The 26,701-nt window shown below is 44.3% G+C and overlaps 1 protein-coding gene across 3 annotated transcripts in view; it reads left to right on the top strand.

The window, feature by feature from the left end:
• ATRN (attractin) overlaps positions 1-26,701 on the top strand; it is a 245,943-nt gene that overhangs the window by 143,488 nt on the left and 75,754 nt on the right. The window contains exon 25 of one of the 3 annotated variants that reach the window (XM_019495624.2): positions 1,379-9,657. The exons of the other annotated variants lie outside the window; for them this stretch is intronic. Coding sequence (XP_019351169.1) covers positions 1,379-1,408 — 30 coding nt within the window. The 3' untranslated portion in view covers positions 1,409-9,657. Of the gene's footprint in view, positions 1-1,378; positions 9,658-26,701 lie in introns of those variants that run through there. 3 annotated transcript variants of the gene reach the window in all.

Raw genomic sequence — 26,701 nt, 5'->3', positions numbered from 1 at the left:
TAATTAAGACTATAAGATGTGCCACACTTAATCAGGCCACTGGTCCCTCTAGCCGTGTATCCTGCCTTTGGCTGTAGCAAGTAGTAGATTCCATAGAGGGGGAGAGTGTTATTTAAAAAATTCTAATTAATCAAATCAAGAGCGAGACCTTATAAAGGAGGATAAGGCAAAATGCCGCGTTTATTGATTTAAAGTTGCAGAGACCTAAGTTTGCACACACCACTCATACAAACATACACACATCACCATGAACATACACATACACAAAACAACCACTCCATCCACCAGCAGCAGCTATTTAGTATTGGCACTGGGTGGCGGGCCCAGGCCTATTGAGGGAGACGAAGGTCGGAGCGGGGTGAGCAGACGCGCCTGTGCTCCGGTGAAGATTAGCAGAGAGCGAGAGTTCACCCAACTTGGCATTTTTGGATCCCTCTTATTTAGGGATCGCAACTCTTTCCATTCAGCATATTGGAGTTTTTCCATCCTCAGTCTCTGTTTAGATGTTGTTCCTCATCCATCGTCGTTATCTCAACTTGAGGTCATGTTGGTCATAAAAGCTGGTATCTCAGCCTTGAAGCGTCCTCCTGTAGCCCAAATGGCAGGATGTACAGCATTCCTTTCCTCATTATCTTCCTTGCACTTGGTCCCAAGCGGGTTCTTCAGCCATCCATTAATTAGTTTACTGTCCGGTGCAAGCTAAGTGAGGGATAGGTGGAGGATGCTTCATCACTAGAAGAAGGATAAGTGGAGGATCCCTCCATCCATCTAGGTGGAAGAGTGTGCATCTGGAATCAGAGAACCAGCTTAAACTGTTTTTATATTTACTTCAATTGAAGCCAATGCCAATTCATCGTTTTTGTTCCGTCTGCCCAACCTGAACTCAAACTAAACTCAAATTCAGCCATTTTTACATCCATATTTTTTAAAAGAACCTATTGTGATCTTATTTCAAAAAAATAAAACAGGACCATTTAAATAATGAATAGATGTGACTGATACCAGAAAGGCCTTCCTAGTATATTGAGGAGATAACGAGGACAAGAGGAGGTAGGCTCACGAGTACAGAAGCAGAGGGGAAGTTTAGGCCATGCACCTCAAGTGAGGTTGCAGGGGCCCCAAAGATGGACAGAGCATCTCCTGAGAGCGACTCCTGTAATGGCTTCCCACCCATTTTTCCCTATTAAAGGGGTCTCTATCATGCCATCCACCCCCCAGTTTGTGGAGAAACCCCTCCCTCCAGTTGTTCCACTTGAGGCAATGGCAGAGTCCATGTCCCAAACAGACTTCCCCACTGAAGTCAGATGCAGAGTCCGATCCCAACCTCCACATCCCCTGTAGTTTTTTATATATACATATATATTCACCTTGATCCTAGATATCATTTTCTGCTGACAGAAGAGGATAAAGTCCACGCCAGATTTCACTTAGCTAAAATGTGGACAAAAATGGAAATTCGTTTGTCGGATGTCAAAAGCAATGATGTCGTAGAATCAAAGTCAGACGTATCTGAACTTGAAAGATCGGATTATGAATGGGAACTTCATTTTAAAGCTCAAGAAATATTCAAAAAGGAAGAGAGATCTGGATGAAGGCAAAGATCAGCCAAGGACTGGGCCAGCTCTTGATTAATTTGCTGATTTGCCATGTCTCAGTAAAAAAGCACTAAGCTACTGGGAAGGTCATAAAACTGTTGTGGGAGAGCTGTATCCACTGGTAAAAAATTTTGCTGGCAGTTCCAGCAACATGAGTTGTTCCAATATATCCTTTCACCCCCGTGCTCCAGATTAACAGAGCATATATTAAAACATGTTATTTTAGGTTTCTCAGATGCATTGTGTGTTTAAAAACAAGTATCATTTGACCCAGTGATCTTCCAAGATCCCTTCCAGCCTTAGTCTCTCAAACTTTGAGACTTTTTGGCATTTAGGGAGAGAGAAGACTACAGCCCATCCATAATTAGGCATCTGTCTCAAGTTTAGACACAGAATTAAGGTAGTTTCAATATCCTTGATGATTGCCCTTCCTGATGGTCCCCTAGTAGGTAGGGGACCGCCACTCAAGTCAAATAAATGACATTTTTCACTGTGGGACCAAATGTTGGTTGTGACCGTATGTCTTCACTTGGTTTTTTGGGGGTAAAGAACAAAACCACCATCATTTTGACGCTGCCCAGTGTTGCATGCTTGCGACAGCAAGTCTGTATTGTCCTGGGTTCTGCATTCTCCATTTCCTGTCTTTACCTCCTTCTGGGATACTCTTTTCTCCCTTTCCCTGTCCAATCAGGTGGGTTGATGATGTCCATGTCAGGTCAGGCATTTGTGAGATCAGCTTTGAACAGAGATAGTTTGTAAAGCTACCGTCATGCTTGTTAAACATGTGAAGCACTTCTCTCTCTTTTTTTTTTCCCTTGTCGAGACAATATTTCTCAAGCAGTAAAGCAACCTAAGCTGGTATATTAGAAACCAGTATTTTGTAGTATAAATTAGTTGAGAACAAATTATGTTTTATTCTGACTTTGATACCATTTGCAGAATTGAAAATTGAATTCCATATTGTAAACCTGGTTAAAAAGAATCTTAATTTCTATATTTCAGGTTAGTTTGCAAGACTGGCTGTTGTTAACATCTCCTCCCCTCCTTGTAAACTAAGTGATTTTAATGTGGAGTCAGTGAAGCAGAACATATTGCACCTCACTTTTCCCTTTTAGCTCTTTTGAGATTATAGCTATGCTTCTCTGTATGAGGCATAGTCCCATGGGATAATTCTCATTTGAATTTTTCAGTCCCTGTGCTTCTCAAGTGGGGAATGATAGCAACTCAAAAAGAAATGCTTTTTTTTTTTTAAATTAGCAACTATATACCGACTGACTGTGATACGGGCAGAAAACTAAGCTGTTGCCGTCATTGTTACCCTGAATTATTTATCTTTGTTTCTCTTGATGCATAATAGCTTGTTTTGAACTCTAGGTATGGGAGGATCTCCTGAGCCATCAAATCTGGTCCCCTGGTATTGCAGGTGACCATGCTATATGCTGTCATTCAAAAACAGAACAAAGCATACCTTAAATCTAGCCTCACGACTCCCATTGAACCACGAATCCAGAACTTCACTGCTCTGATAGTTAGAAGCCTTGTTTTTAAATAGTAACGTGAGTATACTTATGCTCAGTTGACATTAGGGCTGTGCGAAGCTTTGGTCCCTGATTCGATCTGGTGGAGATTCAGCCCGATTCAGTGGCTGAATCTCCAAATCAGATCAGAGGACCCTTTAATCTCTCCGAATCAAATTGGAACCCTCTGAATTGACTCCGAGAGATTTGGAAAGATTCGGATATAGACACAGCTTTAAAGGGTTTTTCTACATACCTCTAGGTAGCAGGTGGCTCATGAATGCTGTGATGCTGGGGCACATGGAGAGTCCCCAGAAGCACTTCCGGGTTCACCTCCGAGCACATGGAGGGCCCCCTCCCCACTCCTGTGGGACGCTTCATCCATCCCAGCATCGCAGCATCCACAAGCCGTGCCGGTACCTCGAGGCATGTAGAAAAAACTTCTAAAGCTGTGTCTATGTCTGAATCGCTAATTCTCCCAATCAGCGTCGAAATTTCAGATTTGGATTTGGTCGAATCGAATCAGGGGCAGTGATCTGAATCAACGAATCGAATCACTGTCCCCGATTTGGGCCGAATCCGAATTGAATAGGGCCCACTTTGCACACTTCTAGTTGACAACCATTTGGCTTTGGATCAGCATATTTTAGTTTTTATGGGGTCTTTCCCCATGCTAGCGTTTCTCCTCAAGTCCTCCCCCCCGCCCCCGTTATATTTTTAGAGAGTGAAGCATATGACCTAAACTAAATCAATCATGTTCTGTGATAGGTCTTTCATTTTGATGATCCTATCGTTCTCTTCACCTGCTCCAGTTAGAATCAGTCGTTCCTGACCCCAACTGTGGGCGACACATCTGTACGTGGTATTCCCGATGAAATCTCACCAGAGCCTTGTACAACGGCACTACTACTTTGATATCTCTATTGGAAGTGCCCAAACTAATTCATGGCAGAACAGAATTTTTTTTTTTGTGGTCACACGTCTCAACCGTCCTGTGTTCAACTATTATATCCGGCTCTGTCTCCTCCTCTGTTTTTTGACCGATGAACTCCAGGTTTTAATGGAAATTCTTGCCCTCAGCCCATGAGTTTGTACTCCATACTATTAAATTTCATACCATTGTGAGCACTTCAGTCTTCAAGGTTAATCTTCACAGTCTTCCTTTTCTGGCATTCTGCTGCTCCTCAGCGTTGACTGCCTCCCAACTTTGTGTCATCAGTTAGTTTTTTTTGGCATGCTCCTACTCCCTGTGCATAGGTTATTAAAGGAAAGCTGTCCTCAAACAAATCTTTGAGGAACTCTAATAATAATAATAATAGTGATAATATTAATGATAATATTACTCCAGTCTGATATTTTCCTTTCGCACAACCCACGTGTATCTCCCAGTTTCTTACTCACTTCAGGATTCTTGTACTGATCCCAATCTTTTGCAGTTGAACATAACGATCCCACGTATGGCATTTTATTAAATGCTTTTGAAGTCCTTGGATCCTCACTGCCAGGTATTTGCATTTTCACAGACCTCCACTTTGCATATTGGCTTCTGTCCCAACCAGGAGAGCACAAAACGCCAAACGACTCTCCTTATGCCTAAAGAAGGGTGTTTGTGCCCGAAAGCTTGTGAAGAACAGTTTTTCCAACTATTTAGTTGGTCTAATAAAAGATAGCTTATTTACCCAAAGGACCTTGTCTGCTGTTGAAGTCCGGGCAGATTAAACCAATAGTTTCTTGGATTTAAAAGCTGATTTCTAAATCAAGGTAGATGCTGGGTTTTGTGTGACATGACCTACTTTTGGTAAACCCATGTTGTAGTTAATTATACTTGCCTTTTACATCAGTGCCTAATTATCATTTACTTAATAAATTTGTTTTTTAAAGCTTAGCATGCTATAACAAGCCAGTCTAATGTGTCTGTAGGAGTCCAGATAATTTTTTTTTCTCCTGAAGATATTTCTTTCTTCCCCAGTCGCACAATATCATCCACAACCGTATCGATTGGTTGAAAAAATTCTCTTAGACCAACAAGTCACATGCTTGTTCACTGGTTTTGGCACGAGGATTATCTGATCTCCCAACTTGAACACTTCGAGTCTTTGAATTTGCTTCTGCTTTGTAGTCATTTTCCAGTTTCGTGCTGCCTTTGCATCTTTGTTTTTCATGGTTATTCGATTGGAAATCGAGGCATTATTTCAGTGCTTGGGTCTCATACTATGGGCTATCTGTAATCTACACCAGGGCTGTTCAACTCATGGCCCGTGGGTCGCATGTGGCCTGTGAAGTGTTACCTTCACGCGGGCTCTCGCCCAGATGCCATTCCCCTCACTGCTTCCTCTCCTTTGGCTTCTGTTTCCTGCCCCCATCCTTGGGGGTATGACTGTATTGCCTGAAGTGGAGCCCACACAGCCAATGTGGCATGCACCCCGTGGCTGCACAGCCCTGATCTGCCCTTTCGTCACATGTTGCAGCTTCCTTATTTTTACTTCTGTGGTTGAACCTTTTGTTGCTTATTTTAACAACCTTTTCCAGTCCCAGCTCGGCTTGACTTTTGGCAATTTGTGTTATACCAGCAAGGAATCCTGTGTCTTAGAGGATCAGACCCTTTCTGTTCCTAGTTTCATAGTAGTTAAGGGCCAGGTGCTGCTGGGGGGAATAGGACCCTTCCTATTTGCTGCTGATCTCCGCTAACGAGTTTGTAAGCAGCCACCAAATCCCCCCTCAGCCTCTGTTTGCTGAGGCTGAACAGGTTCAGGTCCCTCAGCCTCTCCTCGTAGGGCCTGCCCTGTTGCCTTCCAGCCAAGCGGGTGGCCTCCTCTGAACCCTCTCAAGGCTGGCCACATCCCTCTTAAAGTGCGGTGCCCAGAACTGGATGCAGTACTCCAATTGAGGCCGGACCAATGTCGCATAGAGGGGGAGTATCTCTTCTCTGGACCTTCTTGAGATGCACCTTTGGATGCACGACAAGGTGCGGTTGGCTTTGTTGGCTGTGGTTTGGCATTGGCGGCTCATGTTCATCTTGGAGTCAATAATGACTCCAAGATCCCTTTCCGCCTCTGTGCTCTCAAAGGGGGAGCTCCCCAGCTTGTATGTATGCTGTGGACTCCTTCTCCCCAGGTGCAGCACCCTGCATTTCTCTACATTGAACCCCATCCTATTACCATCCGCCCACTTCTGTAGTCAGTCTAAAACTTCCATCTAGGACAGTGATTCTCATCCACAGCGATGTAGCACCCTAGGGTGCCACACGGTGTTAGCGCTAAGTGTTGAGATACGGTACACAAGAAAAACCTGGAGATTTCAAATAGGAATGCAGTGTTAAAACCATTCTGACCCATTGTGATCTTCTCTGCTCTTGGCAACAGGAAAAATTGCTCTGTTATTTTTCTGTTGTCAAAAAACCAAGTGAAAACTAAGAGCTGGCATTTTCCAAAGGGTGCCTTGAGTCAAAAAGAAAGTTTTGAGAACCACTGATCTCGGGTATATGTTGGTTCTTCTCGCCCTTTAGAGCTGACTATTTATCTAGTTATGTCCTAGTAAGGGGTTCTCCCTTTTATTAGACGCAAGTTTCAGATAGTTTTACACTTTACCTCTTCTTTTGTGCCGCCGCAAACAGGGAGGCAGAATACAAGGAGTCCCTTCCAACCACTTTCCCTTCATTTCTTAGTTTAAAGCTCTCAGCAGCCATGCCCATCTAGGTCCAAGATGCTTAGTACCCTGGTACTTGGACAGGGTCAGTCCATCAGAGTTTTCTTTCTGTGAATACCTCTGAATGGTTGAACTTCCCTTCCTCCACAGAAATGATCCTGGATCTACTTGTTGGTCTTGACTGTTTGGTCATGTACCCTACTTGTCTTGAGGATCTAGAAGGTAGACCCCTTTATTCAGCAAGTATTGCCTCTTTCCTCTTCCCCATCCAGATTCCAAATCCCGTTTTGAACTCTACCACTGTCTCCAGATTCATCTTTAGATCATCTCTTCCACGGATGCCAAAATATTTTGTTTAATTCTACCAGAAAGACTCGCCACCATGAACCTAAGGCGCCATCTTTATGCTTGTATATTTGACTTTTCCGTACTACTCCTGGGACCTTCCCCAGTTGGTGCATTTAAGTCCACATCCGTGTTGCATGGCTCGATGTGCATTATACGTTCACACCAATAGCACTGTTGTATTGTTCAGTTTGGGGCAGCATGCTTCAGGAAACATATGATGACATTGGAAGGAGTCCAATGTTGAGTTGAATGGAGATCATCAAAAAACATGATGCATTGAGGAATGGTTGGAAGAGCTAGGATTGCGTAGCCTGAGGAAGAGCAGGTTGGCGTTCGAGTCTTCAGCTAGAGAGTGCTCTTTATCAAGAGGAAACACAGGAGATAGGGCAAAAAGCAATGGGCCTGAAGTGCAACAAGGGAGATTTAGGTTGAATTTTATAAAGCACTTTTTAATTGACAGTGGGTCAGCACTAGAACAGATTAGGTAGAGAGGTGGTAGAGTCTCCATCTCTGCAAAGGTTTTAGGGTTGGCTGGATAGATATGTGGCTGGGCTAATTTGACAAGGATGTTTCTGCGTGGAGCAGGGGTTCGGAGTAGGTAACTTCCTACAGGTCTCTTCCAGGCCCCTGCTTTCTCTCCGATTCTCTTATTTTGCTTAGTTTTCCACATTTTTTTTTTTCAAGTTGTTCCCTGCTTCATCCTGAGGAAATTCCAATCATTGCCAGGGCTTTTGCAAAAATGTTTATGGTTTCTTCTTCATTTTACCCTGTGTTTGCTTTCCACCTAATTCGAATTTTTAAGTCCTTTGGGGATACTAGCCCCATCCTCATTTCTCGGCGAAAACTACGTGCTGTATTGTGAACGAGGTGGTTTTCTTCTTTTCAGAAGATTGCCCCCTGTAGCTTTCTTCCTTGCAGCAACACGTTGCATTCTTCAAACTTCCTGTGACTATTTCAAACGTGTTGATTTCCGTTGGAAACTGCGGCACTGCTCGGCTTTTAAAATGGTGATGAACTCACGTAAACGGTGATAATTGCAAATCATGGCTCATGCGATATACGTTAAGAAAGATTCATTATCGTATGTCACTTCTCTGCAACTTAACAGGTTTTCATTGTTTTTCTTTCCATATTCAGCGATGTGCATTACTCAGCCTGGCATTTTTTTTTTACTGTTTTTAGTTTTGAATAGCATGATGAACATTTCTAGTACACAATTTTTTTTATGTATATACTAGCAGCTTATTCTCAACCCTTTTTTTTTTTTTTCTTGCTCTGCATAATTAAATTCTATCTAGTAGTTAGTTTGGTGGGGGCGGGGAGGCTGTAGAAATTCGTAGAACATATTACTGCTTAACTTTTTCAAAGGATGGTTTTTCTAAAGGTCCTTGATTCAAATCTGCCTGGCTCTCCTACCTTCTTTCCTTGCCTTTGGAAGCTGGAATCAGAGCATATAAATGCTCTTTTGTGCTAGAGATAGCTGTGCTCTTGCCAGTGCTGAGTTCTGGCTTTTATTTCTTATTGCTCCACCTCTCTCCAAAACCACTTCAGTTAGGTCTTTAAAGTATATTGGTTTAGGGTGTTCTTTCCCTTGCTACTTTCAGAAAATAATTATTCTGAACCTTTTGAGAATTAAAGCTGCAATATGTAGAGGGTCCTTTTTTTCTTAAAAAAAAAAAAAAAACCAACAGAACAGAAATCTGTTTTTCAAATCTGTCGGAATAGCTTCCGTTTTTAAAAGCCACGTTGTGGAGTTCATTTAAAAAACTTAGTTTGCCAAGTTTCCCTTGCCAGCCCAGGTAAGTTCTTGTTGAAAATTACTTTAGTTTTCTTTTCTCTTTGCAGAATGGCTCTTCAGTGTTTGCAGGCTCAGCCTGGTTTAACCATTTTGGGTTTATGAGCACTGTATAAAAAAACCCGTGCTGCTCACCCTTTTGCTTTCAGTCCGTTTTTGGTTTTGATTGCATCCTATGAAATGAGCCTTACCAGTAGCAAACCTGAGAACGTACCTGAAAAAAGAACAGTGCTTCTGTCGTGGTACTTTCTCTCTGAAGTGGTCATGTGTAAGTGCTATGGGTCTGATTATTTGACTTGTAATGGTAGTCTGTTGTGCCAGTTTGTAAAGTTAGCTCACTATTTAGATGGGAATTCATTCCTTGGATAAGAAAAGTAATGTTGTTTCAGAAATTCTGCATAGGAATTTGAACGGGAGATTTACCCAAAGGCTTCCAGTTCCTAGTTTTCTGCTCACCTCTCACATTTATAAAACTAAAAAGTAGTGTGTGACAAATAGCTATTAGACTTTTAAGCCGGCTTTTGATATTTGTGCATGTGTAACAGTGGCTTTAAAATGATGTGCGCTTATTTTGACCAGAATCCAGTAATCAGTAATAGGGCAAACTTGTAGGTGTTAGCAAGCTAATATGAAACTATTGCAGTAGTTTTGAGTTTTCTAATGAGCTTGCCTGGCTGTCCTGAAACTTTATTTTACAAACCTACTGTTCCCAGTGTTTTATATCATTCCAATAAATATTCTGGCTCATTTAATTCTAGATTTGTGTTTTCTTTTTTCTTTTTCTTTTTTAAGAATGCAGCTTCTCTATAAAATGTTGATAGTTACTACTTACCTGCGTATAAAGAAACCCAGGAGCCATTTAGAAAAGTTAGGTGCAACTGGATCACTGAGTGGCAATAGGTCCATCTTTTTTCTGTGTTGGATGTAGTCTTGAATGAGTGCAAATGTTATCAATTAAACGTGTCAAGGAGGAAGGGAGGGATGGGGAATTTTAGCTTCTTGCAAGCAAAATATGTTTGCAGAATTTCACCCTGTATTTAATACATGTCCTTTGCTTGAAAACCTTCATCCCAACCCCAGCAGACCTCACAAGAGTGTTTCTACCTTGGAGAACTCAGAACAACAGCAGACCCTCCCAATGACTGAAGAGGGGTGCTTGTGCCCAAAAGCTTGAAATAGTGTTTTCACAGTATTTAGTTGGTCTAATAAAAGATATCACATCTACCCGAAGAACCTTGCCTGCTTATATTAACAGTGGCGTCACTGCACAATACCCCGGTGTAATAATACGTTGGAGTAGATATTTTGGCTTCTGCAGGACCTGAAATATGAAGTGTAATGTCTGGCAAAGCTTGAGCTCATTCAGTTTGCTGACTTCCACTCATTTAATAATAGTCGGTGGATTGAGGGGAATGGGATGGAAGGGAAATTTTTCTACTGTTGACAGCAGCTTTTCCCCAACCTGTCAAGTTTTTTCATGTGGAGTTTCAAGATCTTCTCCATTTCTCCAGTAAATTGAGTTCACAAGCGGGAGTCCATGTGGTCCGTTCCATAGCGTTGACCCTTCCCAGTTGGAGGGTTAATGCAGTATGGATATTTAATTTGAGCACATTGTCACACAACTTTGGGGGCTCCAAGAAGATGAGCATCCCTAATTACTTGCGATTATTCCAGGGGTTTCAAAGGTGCTTCTCACTGCCATCCCAGTGGTTTGTGAGTCTGTTTAATTTACCAGATCACTTATCAATTTCACCAAATACATTTGTGAATGCACAGCAACAAGGTGGTGATTATCTGCCTTGTTAAATTGCTACCTGGTTTCTATGATTAAAGGCTGCGTGTTCAAGCACAGAGACTGTAATGAATGACAGACCTGAAATTGAGGCCAGCTTGTATACTGCCATCATAAAGACCCATTTCGCTTTCCTCAGGACTGTCTTTTGATTGACCATCTTAATGGGGGTCCCTAATCTATTTATATAATGTATACACCTAAGTTACGTAGCACATAGGCTGCTTTTCGTACCGAAAAAATGCTCTGAGTAGTATATAACATGGGTGATGACATTTGAATAGGCACGGTGAAACTGGGTGGGAGTAATATCATACTTCATTATAATTGTAGTTTCTTATAAATAGCTTCTGTTGCTACCTGGCCTTCTGTGTCACCTTTGCTATCTTATCGCTGATATACTTTTTTGTCAAGATGATTGCATCTCATCTAAGCTTTGCTGCCAGTTGTATCTCGGTTCTTCCAGTTGGCATAAACTAATGTGAAATCTCCGTCAACCTTGAGAATATGGAAATATAATGCTACTTTGAAAAGCAGCCACAGAAAATTACATCACCTTATGCTACAGATCTTCCTTTGTGTACTGAATCATCTACTCATTTTTAGTGAACTGTTACTTTTTTTTTTCAGTGAGTCATTACTGCTTTAACCTTTCCGAGCCAAAGTAGGTAAGAGGGAAGTAACTGTTTTCTATTTATTCCTGTGCAACAACAGAATTAAGTACCAGTTGGTAAATGCACACCTGTGCAGTCCCATTGGAAAACAATGTTTCATGAGTTCTGCTGAGGGTCTCATTTGGCCTGTTGTCTGTGTGCAGGAACACAGGATGACTTCCAAACCCACCTTGAGCTCGCAAAACCAGCAGTTAGTAAAAACCACCTCCTTCTAAGCTTGAATACATTTCATTGTGGCATCATGAAAAGACAGCACGCAAGGAATCCCATGGTGCCATTGTCAATTGTATTTTGGGGCTGAACTTGAAGCTAAATTAAGGTACTTGTAAAGAATGGCCCTCCTATCGAGTACAGCAGGCACTTCTGGTATACTGAATTCTGCTGTTTAGGAGAGAAATATTAACCAATATTTCACAAATTGCTATGAATTATATTACTTTAAAGTTTTAAAATCCTCAGGCAACCTAAGGAGTGTTCCAGATCTTTAACCTAACAGGGCTCTGGGCACTACTTAAATGCTTACTCATTAAACTCTTGTTTTAATTAAGATTAAAGGGGGGTGCGCAGGGCATGATAGCAGTTTTCAAATAGTTGAAAGGCTGACAAAGGGGAAGAGAACAATCGTTTCCCTTTACTCCGCAGAGCAGGACACAAAAGCAACGAGTTTTCAACTGCAGCAAAGATTATTGTAGGCCAAATCTCAGAGGACCTTTCCTCGCTGTCAGTAGAACAAGTTGCCCGAGGAGGTTGCAGAATCTCTTTCCTTGAAAGTGTCCCAGAAGAGCCTGGCTAAGTATTGTTCTGGGATAATACAATAACAGCATGCCCTGCATCAGTTCGGGGGGGGTTGCACCACATGATGCTGGAGGTCTGAGGTCCCCTCTAACCTGATTCTCCGATTCCATAAAAAATAAATTTAACTATTTTTAAAGCTACTTGGATCTTTACATTGCTGTTTCACTAATCATGGTGGCCCCTGGTTTCCCGGGCGCATTAGTGTGGGTTGGCATACTAATCTCAAATGAGGTGTCGTTTGATGTGCTTTTCAGTGTTTAATGTGGTTTAGGGAGCAGTTGTGAGGTTGCAGAGTTAAACAAGTGGAACTTCATTTCAGCCAAGCAACTTAGGAGTGCAGTTACCTACAGACAGGTGATAACGTGATACAAGAATAGAACTTGGGAGATATATAGATATATATATCTCATGCTTCTAACTCTGCTCTTTTTATTTTAAGGTTTTCTCTTTCCATAAGGTTTTACACAAGCTACACCCAAAGTGCCCTGGCTGTTGTACTTTACTGTTGTTTCTCCAGAATAGGTCTACACTGCACAGGTACATAGAGAACTGAGTTTGGTTTATAGCTGCTTGAATTTGTATAGTAGTAGTAGTGTGGCATCCTGACCTGGCTAATATACACCGTTGATTAGCCATGCATCCCCAGGAGTTTTACAGCCTAACTAAAAGGCTTGTTTGGTAATGTACCAACAGGGTTGATTTTGAAAGGAAATAGTGCCTGATTAAAAGGAATGGGAGATGACCAAAGTCCACATTAAATAGCCTGAATCCCAGTCTAAAAGACATTGGAGCTATCCTGAGGGCCAGACCTGGCCCATATCAACTTACTTAAATTCCTGTTTGCTTTCATCTTGCAATTACCTGAGGATACAGTTGAGCAAGCGTGAACTGCCATTGGTAGTAAACGAAAAGGAAAAGTCTTGCATAATCCTAGCCCAAGGAAGGTAGAAGTATAGACCAATGTGGGAAGTTATCATTTTGATGAAAGCGTTTCTTGTAGGCTTAAAAGCACGCTAAGTAAGGCCTTCTTGGTAGCTTCCTACAACCCTCTGCGTGTCGTACTATGTATCGGGAATTGGAACTCATAGTAGAGGTGATACTTTTTATTAGACCAACTAGTAGGGCTGTGCAAAGCTTTGGTCACTGATTTGATTTGGAGGAGATTCGGCCCCATTTGGTGGTCAAATTTCCGAATCTGAATCGAATCAGGAGACCCATTAATCTCTCCAAACTGAATCAGAAGTCTCCAGATCGATTTGGAGAGATTCGACGATTCAGGCATAGACGTAGCTTTATATGTTTTTTCTATGTACCTTGAGGTACCAGGCACGGTTCGTGAACTTAGAGATGGTGGGACAAATAGAGTATCCCAAGGGAGCGTGGGGGGTCCCCCGCATGCTCGGCAGCAGACCTGGAAGCGGACCAGAAGTGCTTCCTCTTGGGGCCAATCACTGAGCCAGGAGGGCGTGGATGGGGAGGGGTCCAGTTCTGGGTCTGCTGCCTGCGCAGGGGATCCCCCCCTCCTCCCCACGTTCCTGGGAGGCGCTCCATCCTCCCCACCATCTCAGCATTCACGAGCTGTGCTGGTACCTCGAGGTACGTAGAAAAAAACATACAATGCTGTGTTGATGGTCAGATTGCCAGTTCTTCATATCAGAATTGAATCTTCGGATTCAGATTCGGCCGAATCGAATCGGGACAGCGATCTGAATCAGTGAATCGAATACTGCCTGCTTCTTACACCCCTACCAACTAGATGTTGGCAAAAAAATTCTTTATTTGCAAGCTTTTGGGCACAGGCACCCTTCTTCAGGCATAGGACAAAAGTTCTTCTAGGAGAACTTTTACAATCTTCTCTCCTTTGCCTGAAGACGGGTGCCCCTGCCCGAAAGCTTGCAAATAAAGAAAATTTTTTGCAAATATCTAGTTGGTCTAATAAAAAATACCCACCTGTACCATAAGTTCTGATTCCTTTTGCCTCCAGACCAATACAGCTACAACCTGGAGACCTGTACTATGTAACGTATCTTTAGTTAGGGATGGATGCAGGTGATTAAATAAAATGATTCTCAGATATCTGGGACCCTTCCTTTACATGCTCTTCCCTACCAGCCTCTGACAGCACTAGACTATTGAAGTCATTTGCTAATGATGCTGCATGATGTCTCTCTTTTCTTTTGGTTAGGTATAATTGCAGGTCCCTACAAGCCACTCATATCGCATCTTTTCCCTGACCACGGTGGGGTACTTGCTTTAAACCTAACAATGAAACATAAATCAATTTTTTTTTAATCTGATGAAATTTGCTGTTCAATGTAATTACTTTGGAAGACATGCAATTACATGCTGATTTCCAGAACAAGCAGACTGACATCTCCTGTTGGGGATGGGGAGGTTTGAAACAGAGCAGTTAAATGATACTGTAAAGCATGAAACAGCTGCTTCCTTTCCAGTTTCTCCTGCCTTCTTATTCTTGGCATCAATTGGTGACATTTTTCTTCCTTTGTAGAAGTTGTTCCCTTACATGTTAGGAAGCAGAGACTTATATCCTTGAAAATTAGGATTTCGTTTAGAAGACAGTCCACCATTTTCTGGAGGGGTTACAGCTTTAGGACTTGTCACACAAGGTAATGATTTTCCATTGATAGGGAACGTTAGCCTGAAGAGCTGCCTTTTTCAAGGTTGCTGAAGTTTTATTCCAATACAGTACTGTCGCATGCCTTTCTCTCTTTAATCCTTGTATTGTGTTTGGGGCTTTTTTCCTCCTCCTGTGCCTCAGGCTGCTCTTGGGTTGACTCGGAAGCCATTGCATTTAAATATGACTTTATGGTGTTAAAACAGTGTTGTATGATATAAATCTGTTCTGGCTTGAGGAGGAATATCGTGCCTCTCAAATAATTGGTATAGGATGCCCCTGTAATTAAGGAATTTTCAGGGTGCTTTGACTCTGGAGAGCTGATTTTCTTTGAAGCCATAAGAGGGAAACCTAGATGTGTGATATACTGTTCTTTAGATAATTCTTCTTTTCATATCACCAATCATATTTAGATGGTTTCACAGCCCTGAGCAGGTGTCGTATCTTTTCATTTTCCAGGTGTGTTATAATACAGTCACGTGGCATTGTAAATCTATTCCAGTATTGCCAGCTAGCAATACAAGGAAGGAAAACAAGCCACAGGATAATGAGGAGAGGGGGCCCAGGTTTTTATTGATGGCTAGAAGCAATTATCTGGAGAGCAGGCTTTCCATTTGGCATACAGCGAGAAGGTGCGCGGTGGTTGTCTCAAAAAGCAGCACCTCTTCGGTTGTAAAACCTGGAACTTGGATATGTGTCGCGTAGTAGAGAATTGCACCAAAAAAGGGAGTTACATTTATTTAGATTCCCCAAAGCAAGACAGTGTCCTGTCTTAAGTTAAGATGGGAAGTGAAGGGGATTCTGTGCCATGACTTGAAGTGGTATATAATAGAAAGGTATCTTTAAGTGGTGTGGAACCTGCTTGCTTAAGAGACTTGCGAATTTGTCACTTTTGCCATCAGAAGGAGGTGCTTAAGTTAGGGCTGTCCCCACATGCTAGTGGCATGGCCTTGCGGGTTGGTTTCACGTGGGGTGGGATGGGGTGGTTTTACACTCTTCATTGCTTGTATTATGTTTGAATTGCGGGATATTCTCCCATCTACACTTTTTTACCATACCGAAAATCAGTTTCTTTCTCCTGTGGCATCCACCTCGCGCTAAGAGGGATGAAACTGGTTTCTTCCAGGACGGCTGACTTGCTATAGACGGCTTTAAACTAGGTGTATCGGGAGACGATACACCTAGTGGAATCTGTCCTTCCTGCTTGGCTGTCCCCCCAGGAATGCAAGCTGGGGGACAGCCAAGCAGGAAGGACATAGAGAGGCGGATCAGGGAGGTGTCAAGAGGTTGGAATGATGTCGGGGCGGCGGGGAACTGGGTGTTACCAGTGGGGGACTTAAGTGTCTATACACAAATGCTAGGAGTATGGGGAATAAGCAGGAGGAATTGGCTCTCCTGCTAGCAAATGGGGAATATGATCTCATTGGAAGAATGGAGACCTGGTGGGACGCCAGGCGTGTCTGGGCTGTATGCATAGAGGACTACAGGCTGGGTACAGAAGGGGTTGGGCGGGAAAAAGGGAGGAGGTGTAGCTCTCGATGTGAAGGAGTAGTATGCCTCCTTGGAGACCTAAATTGGTTTGAGAGAAGGGTGACTCAAGACTCTCTGGGTCAAGATCTGGGGGTGGGGGGATGAGGAGAAGGGAACTTGATGATAAGTGTCTACTACAGACCACCACACCAGGAGGAGGAGCTGGATCTGGAATTTCCCAGAGAACTGATGGAGGCTGCACGTTCAAGGGACATGGTTGTCATGAGTGACCTCAATTACCCTGACATCTGCTGGGAGGAGCACTCGGCCAGATATCGCCGATCATGTAGGTTTTTGACCTGTATGGAAGAACTTTATTTAGTGCAGGAAGTGAATGGGCCAACCAGGGGGAAGACTTTGTTGGATTTGGTTCTAGCCAAAGGGGACGACCTGATGGGAGATCTGAGAATTGAGCGTAATCTGGGAGACAGTGATCACGAGATGAAAGAATTCACTATACGTTGTAGGGCGGGGAAATTCGCCAGTATGGCAGAGGTGCTTGACTTCAGGAAGGCTGACTTGAATGAATTTAGGAAAATAGTGAGAGAAGCCCTATGGGGAGAGGGACTGGAGGAGAAGGGAGTTCAGGAAAGATGGTCGTTCCTTAAAGGAGCGATTTTTTTTTTTTTCTTTTTTTTTTTCCAGGGTGCAGAAAAGGTCCATTCCTGTATGCAGGAAAGGTGGTAGAGAGGCCAGGAAGCCCTCTTGGCTTACCAGAGGAGTCAAGGAGTGCTTAAAAAAGAAAAAGGAGGCTTACAGACAGTGGAAACAAGGGGTAGTCACCAAGGAGGAATAGTATAGCCCATATTTGTTGGGAGAGGATAAGGAAGGTAAGGGCAGTGACCAAGATCGGGCCGGTGACCGAAATCAATAAGAAGTCCCTCTTTAGGTATATGGGGAGCAGGAGGAAGATCAAGGGAAATGTAGGGCCCCTGCAGAATGGGATGGGACAGCTGATAACAGACAGTCAGGAGAAAGCTGAACTCTTCAATGAATACTTTGCATCAGTGTTCCTGCATGCAAATAGTGGTCGCCCACCTGGTTGGATACTGGATGGAGGCGGGGGCCAAAGGGGTGGCTACCGCCAACCAGTGCTCAGTGTTGAACTGTTGAGGGACCATTGGGAGCAACTGAATGTCTTTAGGTTGCTAGGACTGGATGGACTGCACCGAGAGTGTTGAGGGAATTGGCTGGAGTCATTGAGGGACCATTAACCAAAGTATTTGAAGACTTGTGGTGCTCAGGAGATGTCCTGGAAGACTGGAAGAGGGCCAATGTGGTGCCAATCTTTAAGACGGAGAGGAGGGAGAAACTGGGAAACTATAGGCCAGTCAATGTGACCTTGATACTTGGTAAAATTTTTGAAAAAAATTATCAAGAAGTCCATTTGTGAGACTGGCAGGAGGTATGATGCTGAAGGGTAGCCAACATGGTTTCATTGCAGGCAGCTCGTGTCTGACCAACCTCATCTCCTTCTGTGATTAAGTAACGAACTGATTAGATGTGGGAGATACGGTTGATGTCATATACCTGGACTTTTAAAAAGGCCTTTGATATGGTCTCCCACGATACTCTTTAAAAAAAAAACAACAACTGGGGATTGTGGGCTGGCAGAGTTGGGAACTGGCTAAGGGGTTGAACCCAGAGAGTGTCGGTGGATGGGTCTGTATTGTCTTGGCGAGAGGTGGCCAGTGATGTGCCGCAGGATTTGGTTCTTGGTCCCATGCTGTTCAACATCTTTATCTGTGGTTTGGAAGAGGGTGTGGAAAGCACGCTAGCCAAATGTGTGAATGATACTAAGTCATGGGAAAAAGTGGTCACGCTAGGGAGTAGGATTGGATCCAAGCAGACCTGGACAAGCTGGAAAGGTGGGTGGAGTGGAAGCAGATGCATAAGTTCAATGAGGATAAATGCAGAGTGCTTTGTCTGGGAAGAAGTAACCGGTGACATTAATATAGGTTAAGAGGCGATGTCCTGACCAGCACGATGGCTGAAAGGGACCTCTGGTTATGGTTGATCACAGGATGAACACGAGCTACCAGTGCGACGCTGTAGTCAACAGAGCTAATAGCACACTGGGATGTATTCGCTGATTCTTTGTGAGCAGGGCTAAGGAAGTGATATAACTTCTTTACTCAGCACTGGTGAGACCCCAGCTGGAGGACTGTGTCCAGTTCTGGGCGCCGCACTTCAAAAAAAGACGTGGAGAATCTTTCAAGGGTCCAGAAAAGAGCCACAAGAATGATTAATGTCCTGGGGGACAAACCTGATGAGGAAAGGCTAAGGGGTCTGGGACTGCTCAGCCTGGGGAAGAGAAGACAGGGGAGACTTGGTGACCGTGTATAAGTATGTCAGGGGTGAATATTGGGAACTAGGAGGAAAACTGTTCACTAGGGCGCCCAGAGGAGGAGAAGGAGCAATGGCCATAAACAGTTATAGGATGGTTTCAGGTTGGATGTAAGGAAGAACTTCTTTATGGTAAGGGGGACCAGAGTCTGAACTAGACTTCCCATGGAGGTGGTGCAGTCCCCAACATTGGAAGTCTTCAAGAGGAGACTGGACAGACCCCTTGCTGGGATCATTTGATCTCGGCAGTATTCCTGCCCGGAGCAAGGGGGTTGGACTCGATGATCTTTCGAGGTCCCTTCCAGCCCTTCATTTCTGTGATTCTTTGCATTCTGCCCATCCGGGAGTGTTTTAGCTGCTAGGAGCCTAGGAGAAGTGTTTTTTTATCAGAGTCCCAAGGCATGTTATGTTTCTTGCCTTTGAACATGGATCCTGGAGGAGGGGATAAAAACAGGATTTTTAAACTGTAAGAGTTCGGACTTGTGGTGGTCTGGCATTTGCCAAGTTGCTGTTCCAGCTGCTTTCTCTATGGTGTCCGGTAAATATTTTGAGACGGGGATGTACGTCTCTTGAAACCGGACATAGGTTAACTTTCTGGGTAAGCCTGGCTAGTTCGTCCCGGTCGCAAATGAAGGAAAGGAATACCATAAAGTAGAGGAAAGGAATACCATAAAGTAGAGTTTGGAGTTTAAAGAAGCTTTCTAGCCAGATTCCCTCCTTGGGAATCCATATCAATCAGATACTTGATGCTCTTCTGAAGAGCAGTAGTATTTCCTCCTCTGTATTGAACATTTCTTGGTCCACTAAATAGATTTCACAAATTAAGGTTTATAGGACAGGAGGAACATTTCCCAAGGGCATGTTCCAAGCGACTCCCTTGTGTTACACCTAAAAACTGGTTAATGCCGATTTTCCTTGAAATGGGGCTTTCCATTGTTTTGAATCTAGATTTAGAAATAAGATTCAAGCTTTGTAGGACCAGCAACATTAACACGTTCTTCCCTTAGACCCACGGCATTCAGAGATTTCATAGGGATGTAGGTTGTAGATGTAGGGTGTATGTAGAGATTTCATAGACGTTAGGGCCGGAAGGGACCTTGGAAGATCGTCGGGTCCAGCCCTCTGCCCCAGGGGCAGGAAGGCAGCAGGGTCAAGAGATCCCAGCAAGATAGGCATCCAGCTGTTCCTTAAGAGTCCAGAGTAGGTGCTTGCACCACCTCTGGGGGGAGTCTATTCCAGGCCTTGGGGGCTCGGACAGTAAAGAAGTTCTTCCTTATGTCCAGCCTAAAACGGTCTTCCAGCAGTTTGTGACCTTTGGACCTTGGTATTTCTTGGGGTGCTCTGCTGACCAGGCGTTCCCCCCCCCAGTTCCTGATGCACACCCCTGATGTACTTATAGGCTGCCACCAAGTCACCCCTGAGCGTGCTCTTCTGCAGGCTGAAGAGTCCCATGGCTCTCAGCCTCTCTTCATAAGGCCTCTTCTCCTGCCCTCTGATCATGCACATGGCTCTCTGGACTCTTTGAAGCTCCTCCACGTCCTTTCTGAATTGTGGAGCCCAGAACTGGATGCAGTACTCCAGCTGCGGCCTCACCAAGGCCGAGTACAGCGGGAGAATGCCATCCTGGGTCTTGCTTGAAATGCATTGGTAGATGCAAACCAGAATATTATTCGCTTTCCCAGCTGCGGTATCACATTGGTGGTTCATGTTCATCTTGTGATCAATCACGACCCCTAAGTCTCTTTTGGCTGTGGTGCTAGTGAGTGGTAGCATTGCCGAGCCTATAAGTGTGATACAAGTTATTTTTCCCTAGGTGGAGCACCGTGAAATCCCTAAAAAAGCATGACATGGAAGCATTACCAGCAGGAATGGAAGGGCGATCATTAGGTCTAATTTAATAGACCAACTATGTAATAGGAAGTTCTGCATGACACAGTTTAAAACACATTCTGTACGATCCGATTCCTCAATAATTGATAGGAGGGGAAGGGTCCGCTAATTTATTGATAGCTAGAGCATTATGGGCTCATTTGTGAGATCTTGATTATTTTCCTTTCTGAAAAGATGTAATTTGCTTCCATCTCGACTCTCCTGTTGCATGCAACTAAATACTGACCCACGTGCAAACAAAAGTGTAGAGTAGGATATGCAGTCTGGCAAAAAGAAGGGTAAAAGATGAGCTGTCAGGTGTTAGCTGCTTAATGAGTTGGGTCTTTGCTAACAGCTAGGTGTGCCTTAAGATACTGTTATACGCTGCTGCAATAATCTTGTGCAGGTTTCTTTCCAAAGCACATGCTGCTTAGCTCTTTTACAAATACACTAGCAATATGCTACTCCTAAATAGCCAACCCTGTAACTCGTGTGGATGTGCTGCAAAAAAAGAGTTCAGAGGGCCAAATTTAATTTTCAGGCTTCCAGCCATTTACTACATACACGGGGAGTAAAAGGGTGATTTTTAAAAAATGCTGGAATATGCCTTCACACTGTCCCTTTAATCAGAGTGGAAACTCCAGGTTCTCTTATCTTTTCTTTCCTAGAAATAAGTGGGTTGTTTAGGAACAGCTTGGATACGGCTGCTTCCTGTTGTAAGAAGGACACCACGTGAGACTTGAAACGATGTGGAGCACTGGTATTGTCTAATAATGCAAGGCGGGCTGTCGCTCGGAAAGATGTTGGCAGTGTTGGGTTTTCTGTAAGACGCTGTTAGTGTAGATAATTTTATGCACGGCACTTTGCAAACGTTAATATCCTTGGCCAGCGCAACCCTTTAACGGGTCTTTGTTATTTATCCCATGGGATCTACAAAGATTGTTCTTGGGTCCCTGGAGAGAGAGAGATCCTTCCTATCATCTGCCGCTGCAAGGTTGGTCCTTACTGGGCATCTTCTTGGTGTTTTGTCTCGTTAGGAATAATACAAGCAATGTGGATTTCACCAACTTTTTCTTTTGCCAACTGTTCCACAGCCTGAAAAAGTGACTAACGACTACCCCGGTTCTTTGGGCTCTTATACTGTTAGCTCTTCGGGCTTGATGTCCTGCCCCGCTCTTCCCCAATTGGCATGTGAAGTCCTGTGCACACATGGTGTTATCCTGTCAAGCTTGTCTTCAGGATTTTGTGGATGGAGAGACTGTGTGTCTAGCAGCTGCTCTGTCTTGCAAAGCGTTATAGCTCTTAAACCCTCTGCGAATGGTCGATGCATTCGCAAACCCAATATGTCCTGGTCTGAATTAACTTTAAAGTCCTTGTCAGCATGTAGCCAGTTAATTTGAGTCTTTACCAACATGTTCAAACAGTTATATTTTCTAGCAAAGGCAAATGCTGAGCCTTGGCTGCTGGGACGAGCGGGGCGTTTTGCATAATAGCTAAGTGTGTGCGCGTGTATAATACAATTAGTTGTCATTTTTTGTGGCTGAACAGCACTCCCTGTATAAGCTGCCAAGCGTCTGACATAACTGTTCGTTTTTATTTAATTATAAGTCAAATTATATTTAAAATAATAAACCGTAAATGCTCTTTCCTTGGGAGAAATTCTTGGGGTCCAGATGTGTTGGCGTCAGCTGTAAGGCCCACCTGCTAGAAAGCTTCTCCAAATTTTTTTTTTTTAAAGTCATCCCTTTCTTTCCTTTGTGACAGGGACAAAATAGCCAGACCGTTACCCAGAAAGGTAATTTCTGTTCTGTTTGCAGTTGAAATTTGTCTCCTGCAGCTAGACTCCATTAGCAGTACCCATTTCATTTGCAAGAAGCTTGCCAACTGCCAGACTTTCAGGCTAAAGCATTAGGGTAGTATTCCTGCTGCCAAGCTCAAGATAACTCAAAACAGCTTTGCAGTCTTAAACGCATCTGAGGTCTAGTGGAAGGGCTGATATTTCGCAGGGTTTTCAGGAAGTCTCCTAGCTTGAAGTCGTCTGCTTTTCAGCCTCGCAATGGAAAATATGAATTTTATTTTTTTTAAGCTAAGTAGTTGATTCCTTTCAGTTTCTGATGAATTCTGCACACTAGGAGATTCCTAACCTAGATTTTGAAAACAGAGTGAGAGATTGACTTTCGCAATTTTTTTTTCTAACCCGTCATAACATTTTTTAAATCTAAAATTAATAATAATAAAAAAAAACCCAACCAACATGAAACATTGCTTTTAGAATGTGCCAAAAAGAAGCCGTCAGCGCTTAAATGGTAGAAGCAAAACGTTGAACGTACCACAATGCCTGAAAGAGAGAGCAGAACTCAGCTGATTTTTATTTAGCTTTAAAGCAGCCTACGAGCTTGGACACAAATGGATGAAAAGGGTGGGTAGTAAGGACAGCAGATCATCCCACTGTAAGAAACTAGGTAAGTAAAAACAAGAACCATTTTTAAGGCTGATTTGCTTTGGGTTGGAAAACCTTGCCAACATCTCTTGGTTATGCTTTTTTTCCCCTTTCTTCTTCCCCTTGCCTCCCCCCCCCACCCCCCTTTTTTAAAATTGAAATACAATTTCTGTCTGCCAGGGAATAAGCAGATTACCTTCACAGTAGATGAATTTGGAACAAGCAAAAGTAAAATGCTTGGGCTACTAGAAGGAACAAGCTCTGAAAAATATCTCAACTTGTTTTGTAGCTTTGTACCCAAAAGCATTGAAGCAACATTACCATATTTTCTCACATACAATACATCCCAGCTAAAATTTGGCTTTTGGGCAGGCAGAATGGAAAATAAAAGGGTTTTCCAGGGTTATGGCTCTGTAGAGCAAGGACAGAGTCTAACCTTCATCTGACTCATCCTCCCTTTTCCCTCTTTACTAAAAGTTGAAACCTGAGGTGCTGTTGAATGTCTCCATGGGTAGATCTATGCTTTTGAAATGACCCTAGAGAGTCTCCAAAGCTGGGAAAGAGGAGGAGATCATCCAGGAGCAGCTAGCGGACAGCCAAAATTACCTTAAGAGAGGTTTGCTTAATTAGTGGACAATCAAAAGTATTAAAGAAGGTGAAATGCTTGTTTACTCCTGTGGAGTAAAGAGCAATAAGTCATTAAGTCAATTGACTCCTTCGGCTGCCTGAATAGTAGTGCCACGGCTGCTGCAGTGTTGAGCAGGAGTCTAAGCAGGGCGCTTCTAGTCTGGGTAGAAAATCAGGTTCCTTACTGAAGAAATCCACCTCAGTTTTAGTAGGAGAAAGATGTGTGAGGTATGCAAGTAAAATGCAGAAGCTTTAATTGAATTTCCCTTTCTATAGTTGGAAGAGGGAAGCAGCGAGTCCGATGGTTGCATTAGCTTAATTCTAGGAGTCCTTATTTTCTTGCGATTATAACTTCCCAAATTTTCCAATTGGGCTGGAATCGTCTGTGCTTTCATGGGCAGAGTCATTTTGCGTTAACGTTTCAACAAAACCGGGTCAGGGTAGGGGAGAATTGGAAGCATTCCTCGTGGCCATCAAGGTGTCTGGTGTGCTTCCATGATTTAGGGGCGACAGTATAGCAACGGATCCTGTAGCTAGAAACTTGCTTTTTTCATAGATTCATAGATGTTAGGGTCGGAAGGGACCTCAATAGATCATCGAGTCCGACCCCTGCATAGGCAGGAAAGAGTGCTGGGTCTAGATGACCCCAGCTAGATGCATATCCAACCTTCTCTTGAAGACCCCCAGGGTAGGGGAGAGCACCACCTCCCTTGGGAGCCCGTTCCAGACCTTGGCCACTCGAACTGTGAAGAAGTTCTTCCTAATGTCCAGTCTAAATCTGCTCTCTGCTAGCTTGTGGCCATTATTTCTTGTAACCCCCGGGGGCGCCTTGGTGAATAAATACTCACCAATTCCCTTCTGTGCCCCCGTGATGAACTTATAGGCAGCCACAAGGTCACCTCTCACCGTTCTCTTGCGGAGGCTGAAAAGGTCCAGTTTCTCTAGTCTCTCCTCCTAGGGCTTGGTCTGCAGGCCCTTGACCATACGAGTTGCCCTTCTCTGGACCCTCTCCAGGTTATCCGCATCCTTCTTGAAGTGCGGCGCCCAGAATTGCATGCAGTACTCCAACTGCGGTCTGACCAGCGCCCGATAGAGGGGAAGTATCACCTCCTTGGACCTATTTATCATGCATCTGCTGATGCACGATAAAGTGCCATTGGCTTTCCTGATGGCTTCGTCACACTGCCGGCTCATGTTCATCTTGGAGTCCACTAGGACTCCACGATCCCTTTCCACTTCTGTGCCACCCAGCAGGTCATTCCCTAGGCTGTAGGTGTGCTGGACATTTTTCCTCCCTAGGTGCAGCACTTTGCATTTCTCCTTGTTGAACTGCATCCTGTTGTTTTCTGCCCACTTGTCCAACCTGTCCAGGTCTGCCTGCAGCTGTTCCCTGCCCTCCGGCGTGTCCACTTCTCCCCATAGCTTTGTGTCATCTGCATACTTGGACAGAGTACATTTGACTCCCTCGTCCAAGTCGCTGATGAAGACATTAAAGAGTATCGGTCCAAGGACCGAGCCCTGCGGGACCCCACTGCCCACACCCTTCCAGGTCGAGACCGACCCATCCACCACGACTCTCTGGGTGCGACCCTCCAGCCAATTCGCCACCCACCAGACTGTGCAGTCATCCACATCACAGCCTCTTAGCTTGTTCACCAGTATGGGGTGGGATACCGTATCGAAGGCCTTCCTGAAGTCTAAGTATACGACATCCACCCCTCCTCCTGTGTCCAGGCGTTTCGTAACCTGGTCATAGAAAGAGACTAGATTGGTCAGACATGATCTGCCTGCCACGAACCCGTGCTGGTTTCCCCTCAGCATAATTTGTCCTGCCGGGCTCTCGCAAATGTGAGCCTTGATAATTTTTTCAAAGACTTTGCCAAGGATGGAGGTGAGACTGACTGGCCTATAGTTGCCCGGGTCCTCCTTCCTCCCTGTTTTGAAAATGGGGACCACGTTAGCCCTTTTCCAGTCCTCCAGGACTTGGCCCGTGCGCCACGAGCGTTCAAATATTCCCGCCAGTGGCTCTGCAATGATGTCGGCCAGTGCCTTCAGCACCCTCGGATGGAGCTCATCCGGGCCTGCCGACTTAAAGGCATCCAGTTCTTCCAAGTGACTCTGCACCATCTCAGGATCTACGCATGGAAGTCTGGCGCCTTGCTGCTGCCTCTCTACAACCCCAGTGAGACTTGTCGTGCCCCTCGCTTAGGAACACTGAGGCAAAGAACTCATTGAGGAGTTCAGCCTTGTCCCCCCTATCTGTCACCAATTGTTTCTGCCCATTTAGCAGGGGTCCTATTCCTCCCTGGGCCTTCCTTTTACTCCCAATATATCTAAAAAACAATTTCTTGTTGTCTTTTACTTGGGTTGCCATCCTCAGCTCCATGGTAGCTTTGGCCCGCCTAACTGCCTCCCTACAAGCACAAACAGAGGAGGTATATTCATCTTTGGTGATCTCACCCTGTTTCCACTTTTTATGTGCTCCCCTTTTGGCCCTTAGGCTGCCCTGGATTTCTCTGGTCAGCCATGGAAGCCTCCTGGCCCCTTTCCCTTTTTTGCCTCGCTCGGGGATCGTCTTGCTTTGTGCCCGAAGGATCGTTTCCTTTAGGCACAGCCACCCTTCTTGGGCTCCCATCACTTCAAAACTCCTACTCTGCAGTGCGTCCTTGACTAATCGCCTGAGTTCATTGAGATCAGCTTTCCTAAAGTCTAGCACTTTCACCCTACTAGTTACCTTACCCACTCGATGTCTTATGATGTATTCTATTATTAGGTGATCACTGTCCCCCAGATGGCTACCGATCTGGAGGTCCCCTATCATGTCATGCCCTGTTGCCAATACCAGATCCAGTATGGCATTCCCCCTAGTGGGACCATGCACCTCCTGTGTCAGGTGGAGGTCCTGTACACAGGTTAGAAACCTGCGTGAGCGGTGGGACTTTGCCGTCTGCATCTCCCAGCAGATGTCCGGGTAGTTTAGGTCCCCCATGACTACCGCCTCTTTAGCTTTTATGGTTTCCGAGAGTTGCCTCAGGAGCCCCGCATCTATTTCTTCCCCTTGGTGTGGGGGTCTGTAGCAGACCTCTACCACCA

This window comes from Alligator mississippiensis, chromosome 2 (genome assembly GCF_030867095.1).
Source record: "Alligator mississippiensis isolate rAllMis1 chromosome 2, rAllMis1, whole genome shotgun sequence".
NCBI classification, from domain to species: domain Eukaryota; kingdom Metazoa; phylum Chordata; order Crocodylia; family Alligatoridae; genus Alligator; species Alligator mississippiensis.
The sequence above is the reverse complement of the archived record's forward strand: the minus strand, read 5'-3'. Positions and strand labels throughout refer to the sequence as shown.